This window comes from Thamnophis elegans, chromosome 13, assembly GCF_009769535.1.
Source record: "Thamnophis elegans isolate rThaEle1 chromosome 13, rThaEle1.pri, whole genome shotgun sequence".
Taxonomy (NCBI): Eukaryota; Metazoa; Chordata; class Lepidosauria; order Squamata; family Colubridae; genus Thamnophis; species Thamnophis elegans.
Window position 1 is genome coordinate 25,276,211 of NC_045553.1, and position 19,462 is coordinate 25,295,672.

General features: G+C 38.7%; 1 protein-coding gene across 1 annotated transcript in view; it reads left to right on the forward strand.

Moving 5' to 3' along the window:
- PEBP4 (phosphatidylethanolamine binding protein 4) overlaps positions 1-19,462 on the forward strand; it is a 282,827-nt gene that overhangs the window by 238,300 nt on the left and 25,065 nt on the right. Inside the window, exon 6 of the mRNA XM_032229518.1 lies at positions 9,737-9,853. Within this exon, the coding sequence (XP_032085409.1) occupies positions 9,737-9,853 (117 nt within the window). The remainder of the gene's footprint in view (positions 1-9,736; positions 9,854-19,462) is intronic.

Sequence of the window (19,462 nt, forward strand, 5' to 3'; positions counted from 1 at the left end):
TAAATACCCAGGCAATGCCAGGTTATCAGCTAGTATTCTTATATAGGAATGATCCCCAAACACCTCATTTTCCCCCCACCTGAACTTTCTTTAAAAAGCATCAAGTAATTGTGATGCTGCTACAAATTACTTTAGTCTCTTGTGTGACCTAATGGAACTTCCTGCTAAGGTGTGAAACCCACAAGCACAAAAACCATTCCCAATTTCTTTCCAGTGATTTCATGAAAACCCTGTAGAAGAAGAAGTATCTCCAAACTGTAAAACTGATTGGAAAGAGGCACATGCATTTCAGAGGATTATTTATAATCTCCAAAAAACTACTTTTCCAGCAGGGATGAAGTATGATCGCTGGAGCAATTTCCATATTAAAAAAAAGAAACTCCTGCAGGCAGGCAAGAGATGGGAATACCCCATTTTTATGTTTGACTAGCTGATAACCTGGCATTGCCAAGGTATTTATCCTAATCTATATATTTGTCCTCAAAAATAATCCTGGACCAAACATAATATCTAATGTTGGATTTTTCCCCTTACTAGTACTAGGTTTGGTTGAAATTGCTTGAGGCATTCCAGAGTTATGGTGGAACATATAGACACAGCCATTTATATATACATACATACATGGTAAATAAATATTAAATTATACTTTTGCTATTTGTACTGAGAGATGAGTGTGTTTACTCTGTTCTTGATATAGTTTGACTGGGAATGTGCTGGATTCAACTAACTTGGAAATTACCCACAGTAATTTTCCAAGAAAACCCATCTATTTTACATAGACAATATCTGTCTTCAGTTTCAACAATAATTTTGTTGATTAAATAAAAAAACCTAAGTATGAATAACAGCATTGTGCATATTTTCCCCTCATTATACTTTTCTGTCAGTCATTTTTTCCTTTCTTTGCCTTACATTTCAAATTCTTTAGGAATTTGTTTTGCTTTTAAAAATGCAGGTAACTCATCTGACTCAATATTAGAGCAATATCTTTATTATGTAGTAGGATCTTCTGCTACTAAAGAATAGAATAGGAATAGGAATAGGAATAGGAATAGGAATAGGAATAGGAATAGGAATAGGAATAGGATAATAACAGTTGGAAGGGACCTTGGAAGTCTTCTAGTCCAACCCTCTGCCTAGGCAGGAAACCCTATAACATTTCAGACAAATGGCTATCCAACATCTTCTTAAAAACTTCCAGTGTTGGAGCATTCACACCTTCTGGAGGGAAGTTGTTCCACTGATTAATTGTTCTAACTGTCAGGAAATTTCTCCTTAGTTCTAAGTTGCTTCTCTCCTTGATTAGTTGCCACCCATTGCGTCTTGTCCTGCCCTCGGGTGCTTTGGAGAATAGCTTGACTCCCTCTTCTTTGTGGCAGCCCATGCATTGGACTTCTATTTGCTTTTTAGTCTCTCTAATACAGCAGAGTGTTGGAAATGAATCACATAAAGAGGTTCAGGAAGCTGCTTGTATGTTAGCAAAAGAAAACTTTTTAAAAAGGATGAACACAATGCATTACATGGTGACATTTTGTTGTTAGTTGCGAAGTTATGTCTGACCCATTACGACCTCATGGACAACATTCCTCCAGGCCTTCCTGTCCTCTACCATCCACTGGAGTCCATTTAAGCTCATGTCTACTGCTTCAGTGACTCCATCCAGCAACTTCATTCTCTGTCGTCCCCTTATTCGTTTGCCCTCCATCGTTCCCAGTATGGGGCTCTTCTCCAGTGAGTCCTTCCTTCTCATTAGATGGCCAAAGTACTTGAGTTTCGCCTTCAGGATCTGGCCTTCTAAAGAGCAATCAGGGTTGATCTCCTCTAGGACTGACTGGTTGGATCGCCTTGCAGTCCAAGGGACTCGCAGGAGTCTTCTCCAGCACCAGAGTTCAAAGGCCTGCATTCTTTGGCGTTCAGCCTTTCTTATAGTCCAACTTTCACAGCCATCCATTGCAGCTGGGAAAACCATAGCCTTGACTATACACACTATTGTTGGCAGGGTGATGTCTCTGCTTTTTAGTATGCTGTCTAGATTTTCCATAGCTTTCCTCCCCAGGAGCAAGCGTCTTTTAATTTCTTGGCTGCAGTCCCCATCTGCGGTGATCTTGGAGTCCAGGAAAATAAAATATGTGACTACCTCTATTTCTTCCCCATCTATTTGCCAGGAATTGAGGGGGCCAAATGCCATGATCTTAGTTTTCTTAATGTTCGGCAGTCCTTGAGTCTTAAGTGCAGTTCAGCTCAAAATCTGATTTGAAGGGCTGCAACCTTCTCCTGTATTTCATATCAAGACCCTATTCCATCAAGACTGTAAATAAATGTAGATTCAAAGCTTAACATCAGATTTTTTTCTGCCCTCCCCACCACCCCCATTTCTAAAGTATTTTCCATCTTGTCTAAGAAAAAAAAAAAGAGAGTTTGAAAGCTTGCACTGTATTTTATGAACTTGTTTTGCCCATGCAAAACAGATTTGCTGATGGCATTTTATAAAGTAGTAGCAGCAATAGATTCTGAGCTTGTTTAAACAAGCATTGAGTTTTAACAAATATGTCCCTTCTTAAGGTAGCACAAGAAAATGTTACCCTATTTTTAATTCAATTTTACAAGATCTTGCATTAGCTTTCAAAAACACTACTGCATACATATCACACTGACCTCTTTATAAATATGAGATCCCAGTAAACTGAAAACAAAGATACGTACTATGTATTCCCCAAAAGATGGCAGGGAGAATAGCTTAGAAATGTTTTGTGTAGAATAGTGTAGATAAACTCTGGGTGACCCACTTCCAGGTTTCCATGATTTCCAGAGAGGGAGAATAATAACCAGAAACATTAGGCTCAGAAAGTTCAGGAAATTTCAGCATCGGACCAACAAAGAATCATTTCACACTCAAGCTGGACAATAGATAGTAACTTATTCTTTATCTTATGTGGGGGATGAGAACCATTAATATGTAATAAGGAGTGACATGCAGTCAAGGGAGGCAGGGGAGGCAGGGCCTCACCACTGTCATCATAAAAAGAAAAAAAATGTAAAAGGAAAAAGGCTGAGGTGGTTGCTGCCAGAGTCACAGTGGATGACTCTGCTTAGTGCTTAACTGTTTAAAAAAGCCTCTAAAAAGTGCCCTCTACAGGAGGAGGCGGGAGAACCACGTGCCTCATTTAGTCTATCTTTATGATCACCCGAGCAGAGTTAAGCAAGTGTTAAAAGCCGAAAAATTCCTTATGTAGATGAGGCACGTGGTTCTCTCGCCTCCTCCTGTAGAGGGCGTTTTTTTAGTGGCTTTTTTAAACAGTTAAGCAGAGTCATCCATTGGAGACTCTGGCAGCAGCTAACTCAGCCTGACCTCAGCAGCTCTTGCCTTTTTCCTTTTACATTTTTACATTTTCATCATGGCAGACAATAGCAGAGTTGAAATCCTCTGTGAAACAGCAGGAAAAGATATGTCGGTCGGAGGCAGGGGGAGGAATTCAAAATTCATCCGAAATCCCCGCAGCTGTGTCCGACATAGAGGCGTCCTGCCTCTATGGCGGACACAACGCTGGGGCATCCAAAAGCCCCGCAGAAACAGCACTGGGGCGTCCGAAAGCCCCTTGGCTGTGTCTGACATAGAGGCGTCCCGCCTCTTTGGCGGACACAGCGCCGGGGCGCCAGGGCGGCTTTTGCCCACTTGCCTCACCAGCCATAAACCTCACCACACGTCACTGGTAATAAGTAACTTTTTCTATCACAGATAAAGCAAAGTGTTTCCTATTCTTACCTCACTGCAGTGTTGGGCTCCAACCTGTTGGGATCGGTTCAGCCGAACTGGTAGTGGTTTGGCGGCCTGGGTTGCTGGAACCGACAGCCAATCCAGGCCTGCCACGCCTCTGAACCCATTTTCCCGGTGGCGCCATAAGCACCACCATCTTGTTTTTTGCTTCTGCGCATGCGCACATCAAGCGTGCATGCACGAAGTGGCCATGAATGAACTGGCAGTAGAGACTGCCAGAACCTCACTGTAGTCTTCCACATCCAATTCTTCTACCCAAAGTCTGTTTTTTTGTAAGTTCACACACTTGTAGTTTGAAAAACAGGTGGTTTCTACATTAAAGAAAGGTCCAATCTTGAATTAAGGAGCCATTTCCTGAGCACAAGAAAAATCAATCAATGGAACAGCGTGTCTCCCAGAGCTGTGGGTGCTCCAATATTGGAGGTTTTCAAGAAAGGATTGGACAACTATTTGTCCTAGATAGTATAAGATCTCCTGCCATAGGCAAGAGGTTGGACTAGGTGATAAAAAGACTAACAGTGTTGGAAGGGACCTTGTAGGTCATCTAGTCCAACCCCCTGCCCAAGCAGACCCTATACCATTTCTGACAGATGGCAGTCCAGTCTCTTCTTGAAAGCTTCCAGGGATGAAGCTCCCACAACTTCTGAAGGTAACTTCTGTTCCATGGGTTGGTTGTTCTCACTGTCAGAAAATTCCTCCTTAGTTCTAAGTTGCTTCTCTCCTTGATTAGTTTCCACCCATTGCTTCTTGTCCTGTCCTCAGGTGCTTTGGAGAATAGTTTGACTCCCTCTTCTTTATGGCAGCCCCTGAGATATTGGAACACTGCTATCATGTCTCCCTTAGTCCTTCTTTTCATTAAACTAGACATACCTAGTTCCTGCAACCGTTCATCGTATGTTTTAGCCTCCAGTTCCATAATCATCTTTGTTGCTCTTCTCTGCCCTCTTTCTAGAGTCTCCACATCTTTTGTATAGTGTGGTGACCAAAATTGGATGTAGTATTCTAAGTGTGGTCTTACTAAGACTTTATAGAGTTGCATTAGTACCTCCCTTGATCTTGATTGTATCCCTCTGTTAATGCAAGTTAGAAGTGCATTGATAGCTCTAGCAGAGCTCTAAAGTCCCTTCCAATCCCATTCTTCTGTTAAGTAGACATATATTATACTGGATGTCCTCAAAACAATGTCCATGCAACAGTGAGTCTATCAATGCATTCTTTGTTGCTCAATGCTTAATGATGCTTATCTGTTTAAGTTTCTTTTTTGTTATTAAAAATACATATGAAATACATGGGAAACTAACATACATCTTAGAATAGAATAAGAGTTAGAAGGGACCTTGGAAGTCTTCTAGTCCAACCCCCTGCTTAGGCAGGAAACCCTTCAGACAAATGGCTATCCAACATCTTCTTAAAGACTTCCATGTTGGAGCATTCACAACTTCTGGAGGCAAGTTGTCCCACTGATTAATTGTTCTAACTGTCAGGAAATTTATCCTTAGTTCTAAGTTGCTTCTCTCCTTGATTAGTTTCCACCCGTTGCTTCTTGTCATCTCTTCAGGTGCTTTGGAGAATAGCTTGACTCCCTCTTCTTTATGGCAGCCCCTGAGATATTGAAACACTGCTATCATGTCTCCTCTAGTCTTCTTTTCATTAAACTAGACATACCTAGTTCCTGCAACCGTTCTTCAGTCCCCTAATCAACCTTGTTGCTCTTCTCTGCCCTCTTTCTAGAGTCTCAACATCTTTTTTACATCGTGGCAACCAAAACTGGATGCAAATATTCCAAGTATGGCCTTACCAAGGCCTTATAAAGTGGTATTAACACTTCACATGATCTTGATTGTGGCCCTCTGTTTATGCAGCCTAGAACTGTGTTGGCTTTTTTGGCAGCTGCTGCACATGGTTAGCTCCTATTTAAATGGTTGTCCACTAGGACTCCAAGATCCCTTTCACAGTTACTCCTATTGAGCAAGGTACCACATATGCAACATATACATATTGCAACATGAGATAGCATAACCTCAGTTTTCAACAATATATCTGGGTGTCTTATGAGTCCCAGATATATTCTTAGAAAATACAATGTGAACTGGCTATAGCCTTCTGTGTGATAGGCCATATCCAACATGTCAAATGTTTTGTTTTACATTAGCTGGTTCATTTGCCGGACTGGACAGTTATAAGAAAGCTGAAGTTTTTTATTCACAAAATTCTGAAGTGAGGAAAGTGCAGCAGTAAGTGAATTTGTGATAGTTACATTGAAGGAGAAAGAGTAGCACCTTCCCATCCACCCCCCTTTGATTAGGCTGTAAAGAATTTTATCTCTTCTATTTCTTTACATCGTCTTGTCTTCTTGAATGTAATCTGAAATGCCCTTTGAGCTAAGATTGGGGTTTTAAACCATTAAGGAGCATCTGCATACATAATAGCTCTGCTTGATATTTGAATTTTTTTTTCACAACACAGAGGGAGGGAAAGCCATCAACCCACCAGTGAGGCATTTGAGATTGACAGCATGTAATACCCTGATTTCATTTACATCTAAGCTCTCCGGAAATTTAAGTGTAGTTTTCCTCTTGCTGGTTCTTATGGCAACCTATGCAATTGATAGAGCATATGGAAGCTAAACTAGCTAGGAATGTTGAGATGATTGAAGTTGGAACTTGACGGGGAGGTCTGGATTTCTGCTTTGCTACTAACATCTTGTCAGGCAGGAATGTGTGTTTTAAGCCCCTGTCATGGTCAAATGCATGCTATCCGAGGGAAGCTATTACATAGTTTGCCAGTTCTGCAAAAAAAACAGAAAACAGTGCTTTTATAAACCCTACAGCAACCCGTTGCTGTCCTAAACTCAAACCTTATGGTAGTATTGTGACTACTGTATTGAGTTTTAATTAATTAATTAAGTATTGAATATTATCTTCTGTTAGTTACTCTACCCAACAGGGATGTTATGAGAAGGGGTCTGGGGGGAGAGTGTGATAAAAATGTAAATTAAAAATAATAGATGCTTTTAAAAAGCCTTTTAAAAATATTTAAAATATATTTTCCTGTTCTTTCAAGAGAATTTGTTAGCTTATTGAAGGGTACTAACTTGATTATTTCTATTCTAATCTAAATCGTTAGTAGAGGTACAATTAGAACTGGGTATGTCTAGTTTAATGAAAAGAAGGACTAGGGGAGACATGATAGCAGTGTTCCAATATCTCTGGGGCTACCACAAAGAAGAGGGAGTCAGACTATTCTCCAAGGCATCCGAGGGTAGAACAAGAAGCAATGGGTGGAAACTAATCAAGGAGAGAAGCAACTTAGAACTGAGGAGGAATTTCCTGACAGTTAGAACAATTAATCAGTGGAACAGAAGTTGCCTCCAGAAGTTGTGAAAGCCCCAACACTGGAAGTCTTTAAGAAGATGTTGGATAGCCATTTGTCTGAAATGGTATAGGGTTTCCTGCCTAAGCAGGGGGTTGTACTAGAAGACCTCCAAGGTCCCTTCCAACTCTGCTATTGTATTGTATTGTATAGAACTGAAGAAGCTTCTTGAATGAGAAGTGAAATCCATTAATTTAATATTTGAGTGTATCAATAGCTTTGTAGCTTCATATTTCCATATCCTATGTGTGAATGCCTTATAGACCTAGCAGTTTAGACTTTTAGTTTTATTTTTCTAGTATTCTAGTATCTGCATTTATATCCTATTTTAATTTTATCTCTCTTAATTTGTACAACCTATTTAGAATGTTTCCTTTTAACTTCTTATGAGTGTTTAAAATGTTACGAACTTATAAAAGTTAATAATAAAAAGTACAATTAATAAAGATACTGGCCGTGTTTGTAGGCTAAAATTTAATTAGTTTGTATTATATGGATCCCCAATGGGCATATGACTCATTGTGTTAAATGAATCCACCTAGCATGGTTAATTCAATAAACTATGATTTCTTTAACCATAGCTCAACGTACTGTACAAAAAAAGCCACTCTCTTGCTGCAGTCAGAGGATATGTTTGCATGGCATTTTTAATCAATGATTAAAGTAATTAACCCGATTTCCTAGGTTTGCATAAAAATTTCATCACAACACACTAGAACAAAATGTATGTCGATAATTTGCAATTCAGTCTCTTGCTAATACTGTCATTTCCTCCCAGTAATAAGTAATCATTTTCCTTCCTAAAAGCCATCCTTCTATAAATGCACCACCGTTCACAAAGGTCATGTAACTCTATGATCAACTCTTGAGTATCATAGAGTTACATGGATAGCTTTAAAATTTAGCATTTCTACAGCTGTATTCACATAACATAAGGTAAAGGTAGTTGTTGCTGACTCTAGGGGGGTGTCACTTATTATTTAGAGTTTATGATATTGTAAAACCTCATTTTACCTCATTTTATTATTTGGCCTGTTTTATATTGCGTTGTGTGTTTCGCATTTATTATTTATCTTGTTTTGGTTTTAATCCTATATTAGCCATAGAGAATCACACACATCGTGACTTCTTTTATTTAAATAAATATTTGTGAACATGGTAATGAGAGGCAGACAAACTGGAATGAGTCTAAAATTAGGTAGTGCTTTGGGGCTTGGGTGTCATCCATCTGGAAGATGGGTTAGGAGAGGTAACAAGAGATGGATTTGGAAAGAGAAGGAACTTAATCTAAGATTGAGTGGTTGAGAAAACCAGGTGAGATTAAAGGGAGGGGTTTTTTCCCCAATAAATAAAAGACAAGCACATTCTTGCAACTTGATGGAAAACAGCCAGATAGAGAGAAGAGGTGGCAACATGTTCAGAGATCGTACATACACACCAGGTGCTCCAAAGATTGAAATCTATACCGTCAATCTTCATTTGCTTCTATGATTATATTCCTTGTTAAGAAGGTTTAATAATGTCCCACTAAATAGGGATCACAGTAGAAGGAAAATAAAGAATTCTAGTCCCACGTCTGGCATGGTGCATAAATGCAAAGAAACCAAAAATTATAAAGCTGCAAAAAAAAAAGGAATCCCTCTGAGAAGTAGAAAAAAAAGTCTCAGGAAAACTATTAAATAAAAGAGAACCGGTATAGTAAGGTTCCACATTTAGGCAAGAAAAACGAAATGCACAGGTACAGTATAGGTGGGACCTTGCTCCATAGTAGTAACTGTGAAAGGGATCTTGGAGACCTAGTGGACAACCATTTAAATATGAGCCAGCTGTGTGCAGCAGCTGCCAAAAAAGTCAACACAGTTCTAGACTACATAAATAGAGAGTAGAATCAAGATCACGTGAAGTGTTAATACCACTTTATAATGCCTTGGTAAGGCCACACCTGGAATCCTGCATCCAGTTTTGGTTGCCATGATGTAAAAAAGATGTTGAGACTCTAGAAAGAGGGCAGAGAAGAGCAACAAAGATGATTAGGGGACTGAAGGTTAAACATATGAAGAACGGTTGCAGGAACTGAGCATGTCTAGTTTAATGAAAAGAAGAACTAGGGGAGACATGATAGCAGTGTTACAATATCTCAGGGGTTTCCCCAAAGAAGAAAGAGTCAAACTATTATCCAAAGCACCTGAGGGCAGGACAAAAAGCAATGGGTGGAAACTAATCAAGGAGAGAAGCAACTTAGAACTAAGGAGAAATTTCCTGACAGTGCGAACATTTAATCAGTGGAACAACTTGACTCCAGAAGTTGTGTATACCCCAACACTGGAAGTTTTTAAGAAGATGTTGGATAACCATTTGATTGAAGTGTGAAAGGTTTCCTGCCTAAGCAGGGGGTTGGACTAGAAGACCTCCGAGGTCTCTTCCAACTCTGTTATTATATATTAGACGAAATCAATAAATGAGATGGTTATTAAGAAAGAATAGTAGGATCATTCCTTTTACAAAGTGTCTTAGATAAATGTTTTGGGGGGGATATATAGAATATAGAATTTTATAGAAGTTTATTTTACTTTTATTTCTGGAATCCAGACTACATCCGGCCCACACCACCACCCGAAAGTGGTTACCACCGCTACCAGTTCTTCCTCTACGAACAGCCAGCCCGTGAAGTTGTAGCCTTGAATTCAGATGAAATTGCATCTTCCGGTGAGCAAGCCCTTTGCCTCTGGTAGTTCGAATGTGTGGCTGTTGTTACATGAGTTGTAGGTGACTTCTTTCTGAATGGTTCCTTTGACTCTGTTTCAGCACAGTTAGAATTCCCCATATATCTGTTTGTAGAAATGATGAAAATGCCCCAGCAGGGGGCATGGCTTTGCTTGAAGCAGGATGTATATTTACTTGACAGTGTGGGAAATATTTGTCTCTGCTGCTATTACCAAAGTAAATTCTCATGTCAACTCCATAAAGGGGACCAAGTAATCATGTAGTTGGATAAGACTCAGAAACAAACGGCTCAAGGTGCTTTGTTTAGAATATATAAAGTATACTGATCCCCAGATAAAGTGAACCTATGCCAATAATAATTAAAGGGACGTGGTGGCTAAGACACTGAGCTTGTTGATCAGAAAGATCGGCAGTTCAAAACCCTGTCGCCGCATAATGAAGTGAGCTCCCCTTATTCGTCGCAGCTTCTGCCAACTTAGCAGTTCGAAAGCATGTAAAAATGAAAGTAGAAAAATAGGGACCACCTTTGGTGGGAAGGTAACAGTGTTCTGTGCGCCTTCGGTGTTGAGTCATTTATTTATTTATTTATTTATTTTATTAAATATATTTATATGCCGCCCAATCCCGAAGGACTCCGACATGACCACGGAGGCGTCTTCAGACAGCGCTGGCTCTTGGGCTTTGAAACGGAGACGAGCACCGCCCCCTAGAGTCGGGAATGACTAGCACATATTTGCAAGGGCAACCTTTACCTTTACCTTTTATGCAGATAATGATGTTTTTAAATGGAGAATGGAGTTTAGAGTTGGGGTGGCAAAGCTTTAAAGGCCAATGGGCACTTGCTTTTGTTGTTACTACGGTTGTTCTTTGGGGGACACAATCAAAAGGTGACGGTATGAAATGAGTAAGGAAGGCCTGCGTTTCTATGGATGGCTTGCAAAGAAGGTGCAGAGATGCTAAGCTTCTTGGGTGTCCTAAGCCTAATTAAAGACTTGTCGAACATTTTTTTTTTATTAAATACAGAAAGAGCAAAACTTTCAATGTCTATATAAACAGTGTGTTGTCTGAGTATAGTTATTTTGAGTAATAACCCACATCATAATAACAATAGCATTCATAACATTAGTAATCATCATTTAGTGACAATGATTTTCTCATCACAACATTAATAATAAACATATAGTGGCCATAGTGCTTACTTATCCATTTGGTAAACCATTTTTACAAAATTAGTCATTCTCTTGTATTTAAAAAAAATCTAACTCCTGTTTCTACTCATTAACCATTGATAAAATGAATCTCACATTAAGAAATATTCAGATTCTTCCTTGTCTTTAATTTTAAGTATTAATCTGTCCATTTCTGCACATTCTAATATTTTTGTGTTACATTCTCTTCTGTAGAGAAGATCGCTATGCTCTTCCAGTGTTGTGCAAATAATCTAGCCGCTGTTAACACATGTAGTATTAAATACATATCCCTTTGGTTATATTTTTCTGGTATGATACCCAATAGGATTATTTCCGGTTTGAAGTCTATGTGTTCCCTGACCATTTTTTCTATCCAAGTGTGTATTTTTGTCCAATTTGTTTTGTTTATTTTATTAATATGATGGGACAAGTCAGGAAATAACATTATCAAGGCTCAAAGGTTTGTTGCTATAGTTCAGCAGAAAAGTCAGTGGTGGGATTCAGCCAGTTCGCACCTATTCGGGAGAACCGGTTGTTAACTTTCTAAGCAGTTGGGATAACCGGTTGTTGGAAAAAATCTTCTTTTGTTTTTTTCCACTCTACAGGGCTAATCCAGTAAGGAAAGCAGGAAGAAAACATTCTGGTGTTGTTTCTAGCTTCATCTTTATTGCCCTGTTTACAGAAACTGCCTCTCCAGTTAACCTTTATTACATTGTAACAGCTAAGGTGAAACGCCCATTGACCTGAGTGATGCTACGTTGGCCACACCCACCCAGTCACATGACCACTGAGCCCCGCCTACCCAGCTAGTTGTAAGGGCAGAGAACTGATTGTTAAATTATTTGAATCCCACCACTGAGTAAAGTGTATGGAGGGCTTGGGGACCTCCAAGAAAAAGCATCCAAAATGCATATGACGGCCTGGCCAAATTTGTGAGTTGAAGTCCACATACATTGGTTGCCACATTTGAGAAACAACTACCCTTAAAAAGCAGGCATGCTGGTACACACCTGTTTATGTTTTAATATTTGAGTAAAGGAGGAAGATTGTTAGAAAAAATGAGTGGACCTGAGGGATATAGACATGGACATAGAATTCTTTATTGGCCAAGTGTGATTGGAAACACAAGGAATTTGTCTTTGGTGCAAATGCTCTCAGTGTACAAAAAAAGACAACATACATTCATCACGAATCATAAGGTAGAATACTTAATGATAGTCGTAGGGTACAAATAAGCAATCGAATCATATTAGGAAACAATCAATATAAACTGTAAGGATATAAGCAACCAAGTTACAGTTATACAGTCATAAGTGGGAAGAGATGCGTGATAGGAACAATGGGAAGACTAATAATAGTAATGCAACCTTAGTGAATAGTTTGACAGTGTTGAGGGAATTATTTGTTTAGCAGAGTGATGGCGTTCTGTCCGTGTGTCTAGTTGTTCTGGTGTGCAGTGCCCTAAAGCGTTGTTTTGAGAGTAGACATTGAAACAATTTATGTCCCGGATGTGAAGGCTCTGCAAATATTTTCACAGCCCTCTTTTTGACTCCTGCATTAAGAAAGCATTTCACCAATGCAGCTGTCATCGGCGCCATCTTGAATCACACGCCTTTGGACTCCTGGGAAAGGAAGGAGGAAAGGCATCAGGAGGGATTGGCGGATGGTTGGGTTTGAGCAGCCGAGTTGAGGCTGGGAAGATCCAGGAACTGGGCAGGACTAGATTGAAGAGAGAAAGTGGGGGGAAAGCTTCTGAAATGATCAGGCCAGCAGATATGTGCTGGATAGATTCCTTTCCTCCAGCCTAGCCACTGCCCCAGTCAACCCCAGATGAGAGAACAGAGAGAGAGCAAAAGGTTCTTAAAGCTGCCACCAGAATTGACAATGATAAATTCAAGCAGACATGCTAAGCAGGACGTATACCGCATGCTTGGCAATACAGAATCAAGTTTTCCAGCCCTGCTGATTCTGCTGCGTTCAGAATCAAAGCCTCACCTGTGATTATTTGATGGAGTTTCCATGCTGTAGTAAGCCCTGCTTTCTTCCAGCCACATTGACTGCGTTCAAAGTTCCTGTTCAACAAATCAAAACCTTTCCTAGTATGGTTTAACCGAGCCTCTGAGTATCAGTGGAGTCAATCACTGGGTTGTGTAGGAGAAAACTATTAGTAATCCAGCTGCGTGGCAAACCTATTTAGGGGTACACATATACTTTCCGTTGTAGGTTCCGTTCAGAATGGGTGGGAAAGAAACAGCCAACCAGAAAGACAGATTATGGTGGCAGATGTAAAGGTGAAGGAGATCTCAGATGCTGTGAAACTGAGAATAGTTCTTTGCTCGCGTATCCAAGAGCTTTAGGAGTTTCATTGGTGACACCTCAGAATTATCGTGTCAAGCAACAAGATAAAAATCATGAATAATAAAGATTTGGCAATTGAGTTGCACAAGCAGTCTTCAAACAGTGTTAAATAACAGCCCTGCTGAGACAGGCACGTTCTTAGCACGGAGGGACAACTAGTCTCCCGGAGGAAAATGCTGCTTTCAGAATTATTTGCACAAGTGGAATTTCAGGGCCGAGATGAATCGAGAGAGATTCAGGGATAAGAATGCCTCGCCCATGGCGGCATGACACTTCACAAGAAGCACATACGAAATCAGTTTATTGAGTCAGAGAAACAACAGGGGCAAAACGTCCTGCTGGAAAAACCATAATTCACATTATGGTTGTGAAAAATAAACAAATGAGCAAGTTCTTTTTTAAAAGTTTTTATTATTTTTTTAAAAAAATGAACATTCCATCTTTCCTTAAACAGTGTGTCATCTGGGTACAAATACCTCTGTGCAATAACCATCAAAATGTACATCATCATTCACATTGATATTAATTCTCTAATCTTAGAATTATAGTATATTAAACAGCTGAATATAGTGAACCTATTCGTTTTTTCCTCTTAATGTATCTTCTAATGAAAATGTAATAATAACATTAAGCATAATAATCTTCATCATCATAATACTAACAATTATCATATTGTTTATATCTCTATCTTAACATATTTTCTACTCTTCTTTAATCTCCTCCTTTTATTTCCAGCTTCCATTTTTATTCTCTAACCATTGATAAAATAATTCCCATATCATATAATATTTCATTTGCTCTTAATTGCCAGCATTAATCTGTTCATTTCTGCACATTCTAATATTGGCAGGCCTGAAATCCAAAAGGTAAAAGATGTCTTCCAGATCTTGGGGGTGTTACTTGGAATCCTGACAAATATTTTCCTAATCACCTTGTCATCAGTAGGGATCTCTTCATTTTTCAAATGTTGTGCAAATACAATTCTAGCTGAGATTAAAACATGAATAATTAAATAAGTGCTCTCTTTACTATAGGTTTCAGGTAAAATCCCAACACAAACAAGCAGGTTCTTGGAAAGAAGTGAGAGAACAGTGAAATTTCCCAAAAGAATTTGACCTTCTTTGCCTGTTTTGTAAACCAATGCTATATATTACAGCTGAAAAGCCCTCCAAATGATGAGGATGAGGAGGATGACACCATGCAAATTGGATTAGATTGTAAGGTTCCAGCAGTTTTCCCCGAGTCGCTGAAATGCCAAAGAGAATGAGATTCAAGACAAGTCTTGCAAAAAGTATCAGCTTTTATTTGTGGCCATAGCAAAAGCTGGGTGACAAAATTATATCCAAAACAAACAAACAAATGCATTGTAAGGAATAGCGACACCTTGCAAGAAAGGCTCAGAGTATTATATACGTTTTAGGCAGATAGAAACAAAAGTTTATCCAATCAGAGACAAAGAGTTGTTATCAATGTGATTTTTAAAGTGTTCTTTTGTTCAAGTTCCTGTCTCTGTCTACCTTATCTGTGGAGTATTCCTATAGCATTGTGTAGGGGGTGACTGCCCCCACCCTTTGCCAAGTTGTTTTTGGGCAGAATGCTTTAAGGATTTATGAGCCAACTACTCCCTAGTTTGGTTCCTTTGTCTATGCAGCCCGTGTAACAGTTTATTCTATGTTTTCAAGAATGTCCCTAGCTTTGAAGCCAAGAATATAAGCGAGACGTAGCAGCGAGATAACATTTGCAATCCAGTATTAAGGTTCCAATTTGTTAGGCTAGAAAACAACTAATTTCTGACAATATACAATAATATAAGCAGAAGCAAATATAGATAGATTCATATTGATTCATAGATTCAAGATTATGATGAGAGCAGCTTTCTAGGATCTGCTGGGGGTAAATAGAATACAGTCAGGAATCTGCAGCTCTGTTATCAACTATGGGGTGCACAAAAGACATATCCTCAAAGAGGCCATTACATTTGGGCCTCAGTAAGTGACCTATTTGACTGACTACTCTGTAGCATACACTGTAGTGTAGAATAGGAGGAGAGAATTGCTTCGTTGTTCTTGGGGTGTGCATGTATAAACAGATGAACATGAAAGAGAAGATTTCCCGCACTTTGAAAACCTCTCTTTGGTACCAGGCCCGGGGTTGGTGTTTTTATTATTTGTCTAGGGCCCCTGATTCATTTTGTTTGATTTTATAAGAATACTTGTATAACATTACTTTAGTATGGGCTGACTGATTTGATGCTTTTCCCTGTATTTATGTTTTTGCTAGTTTTGCATGCTGCCAAGAGTCCATTTAGTTGAGCAACTAAATTCAGAAAAAGATAGACAGACAGACAGATACATATATACAAAAGATAGATATGCTGGGCTACACAAACAAAAATGATGCCAAACATCAAAGCAAAATATTAAGCTATCAATAGAAAATTTGCAAAAGGGCGCATTGATAGAGAAAGGGGAGGAGGGTGCATCACAGGAAATATTTGTGAGACTCACACAATCACATTCCACGCATTGTTCTGGGGGTAAAATCAAAACAAAATTTCAGTTGCCTGATTTATTAACGGGGATGAGGAATGGAATACGTCAAACGATAATAGTTCAAGGCCACAGAAGAATCAAAGAGTTAAAGGTTTCTGAGCAGAGTAGCCAATCAGTGCACTAACTCCAGTTTATGCTGAAATCCAATCTGCACTAGCAAAACTGATCATAAGGTTTGATCAGTGATCTTAGAGTAGCCAGCAGCACAATCCTATCTGTTGTAAAGATAAAATTGCAGCTAAAAGCCTCAGGTCCCAAGAGGAAGGGCAGGATAAATAGCAATAGCAATAGCAGTTAGACTTATATACCGCTTCATAGGACTTTCAGCTCTCTCTAAGCGGTTTACAGAGTCAGCATATCGCCCCCAACAACAATCCGGGTCCTCATTTTACCCACCTCGGAAGGATGGAAGGCTGAGTCAACCCTGAGCCGGTGAGATTTGAACAGCCGAACTGCAGAACTGCAGTCAGCTGAAGTAGCCTGCAGTGCTGCATTTAATCACTGCGTCACCTCGGCTCCTGAATTCCAGGAGTATCCTGAATTCCATATAGTATTCTTTTTCTTCCAAAGTTGCTAAACAAAGTTAAAGCATTCTGTTTCTAGTCTACTTATGAACATAACTTCATAGATAGCTTTCCCTAGAGCACAGTGCTATACTATTAAACATAAAAGGTTTTAAATGAGTTCAGTTGTGAGCTTCAGACAGAAATCTAATTTTGCACTTTTGATGTGTTCAGTGCTGGTTTTTCCTATGTGGTCCTAGAACAAGAAATAAAAGGGCATCAAATTAGGAAAATTGAACTAGATATACTGGTTCAATTCCACGAATTTGGGAAGAGGTGTTACACATTACGTACCACAACAATGCTTTTCAGTTTAGGATCCTTTCCTTTGTATTAGTGAGGTTTCTGACAACAGCACTACTGATTCCTTCTATTTTCTCTTGATTTACATTTGTGTATCAACCCAGCAATCCAATTTAAAGTAAACCATGAGTCTTAGTATAGTGTGTTGTTAATTATCTTGCTGAAATTCAACAGGTTTTCAGGTGACTTCTGTGCAATTTTCTTCCTTTTTCAATCCCACCTATACATTTGTGTTTTTGGCAATCTGATTCGGAGAGTATTCAATTTTGTACAAGACACAAAACTTCCCTTTTGTTATATATCTGGCCAATATAAATGACTCTAAAACTCTAAAAACAGGTTTCTGTTTCTCTCAATATTGGGTTAGCATGAAGTCATCCAGGGAATGCAAGATCTGAAAAAGAAAAAAATGGTCAACAAATAAGCAGATTCATACATTCTATAGCCTTTTGTATAATTTGATGGCTCAGCAGCACATTTCAACTGGAATGAAATAGATTGACACAAAAATAACTCTATTAATAGTGGCAAAGCAAACCATTTTAATAAAAATGGCCACAAAATGTCTTTAGAGATCAATCTATCAAAAAAGCACTTGCTTTACAAACTTGTGCCCAAACATAAATCCCAAACTTGCTTACTTTGCTAATGTTCCTGGCCAGCCCCATTATAACATTTCAATCACCCCAAAATATTTATATTTAAATTGCGATTAAACTTTTTTTAGGACGGACTCCTTTCCACACCTCAACCAGACTTGAAAAATAAATAAGTATAATCAAACATAACTTGAAGTTAGTAATTCTTTGTTCAGATCTATATTAGGAGCAACATCTGCCAAAAATGCTATAGAAACACAGACAAACTTTACATCGTTCATTGTTACTTTTCAGCCATAAAATATACATTGGATTAACTACATGAATTCTAGATCGTTTTAATTAACGAAGAGGAAAATCTATGCTGCTCGAAAATGTTGTCTCATAATTAGGGCACAATTGTTGTTTAATTATTCCATCTGTGGCTTATTATGCTTCTACCAATTCCTTGCCAGCTAACTTTAGCTGATTGTGATACTTTCCCCCCCCCTAGATGGATCTGAAAATTTTAAGATAATTGGCCACTTACACAATAAGACATATACCACATTTTGTATCAATGTGGCTAGGAATTTTGAAAAAAAATCATTTTGTAGTGTGCTGATTGGCTAAGATACAGCGTCACCTGCATGTACACCCTTATTCTGAAAGTACTGATTTGTGTGTCTCAACCATCAAAGGAAGTGAGTGCATTATTTAAAATATTTTCTATTGTAGGAAGCTCCCATTCTTATGTCACAGCAATATTGTTCATTTGATCGGAGATATATCTAATTTAAAGCAAAGGGCCATGATTAAGGACAGGAATTCCCGTATTGTTCTATAAGGCTCCTAACACTATTCAAACTTTGGAAATCTCGCTAAAATAAAATAAAGCAATATTTCATCTGAAAATTGATAAATCCTCTCTTGGACAGAAAGCAAGCTAATTGGGGCAAAGAGCAAGCTAATTGGGGCAAAAGGAAGGAAGAATATTTTTTTTAAAAAAAATCCCATAAGATATCAAAACCCACAGTAATCTTCAGCAGCAAAAATTCCAACATAATCTAGTAAAACTAATACTGGTAAAGAGCATCGAATTCTATTGATTGCAAACACTAAATTGAGTTTATTTGGAAGATGTGAGTAAATTGTTTCACAAATTCCTTCTTGTCTTCTATATATATATAGAATTCCCAGCAAGGGTATGGCTAGCTGATGAGAGCTAAATAGCTTGAAATAGATCTATACTAGTCTCCCTTTATTTATTTATCAGCATAAATATAACATATATATATATATATATATATATATATATATATATATATACACACACACACATACATACATACATACATACATACATACGTTGTATTTTGTGCTGATAAATAAATAAAGGGAGACTAGTATAGATCTATTTCAAGCTATTTAGCTCTCATCAGCTAGCCATACCCTTACTGGGATTCGAACCTGTGCTGTATTGCATCTTAGGCAGATGTGTTAACCACTAAGCCACAGAGTTCGACTCCTTATCATATATGTATGTATGTATGTATGTATGTGTATATATATATGTGTGTGTGTGTGTGTTTTATTTGTGCTGATAAATATATGCAAATATATGCTGATAAATATATGCAAAATACCACTCACGCATCATCACGAAATCTCAAGAACTGTAATGCCTACAAACTTGAAATTTGGCACATACAGTATGTTCCTCTTGGCTTCTAGGTGCTCGCTAAGAAAGGATTTTTCAAAATGACCATCAGATCATCAGTATTCCTTATACAATATTATATTAACACACGTCGATGCTAAGGAGTTAGATGTTCTACTTCCCCACCCCACCCGAAAGGAACTGTTCCAACCGCCAGGTGCCTTATATGGCAGTGGCCAGTGTGTGACTCATATCCAGCTTGCGGGCTGGCCCAGTCACATAGTTTTGTAGTGAAGCATGGGTATCCAGCTACAGTGGTGGGTTCCTACCAGTTTGGACTGGTTCAGCCAAACTGGTAGTAGCTTAGTGCCCTGGGTCACTGGAACC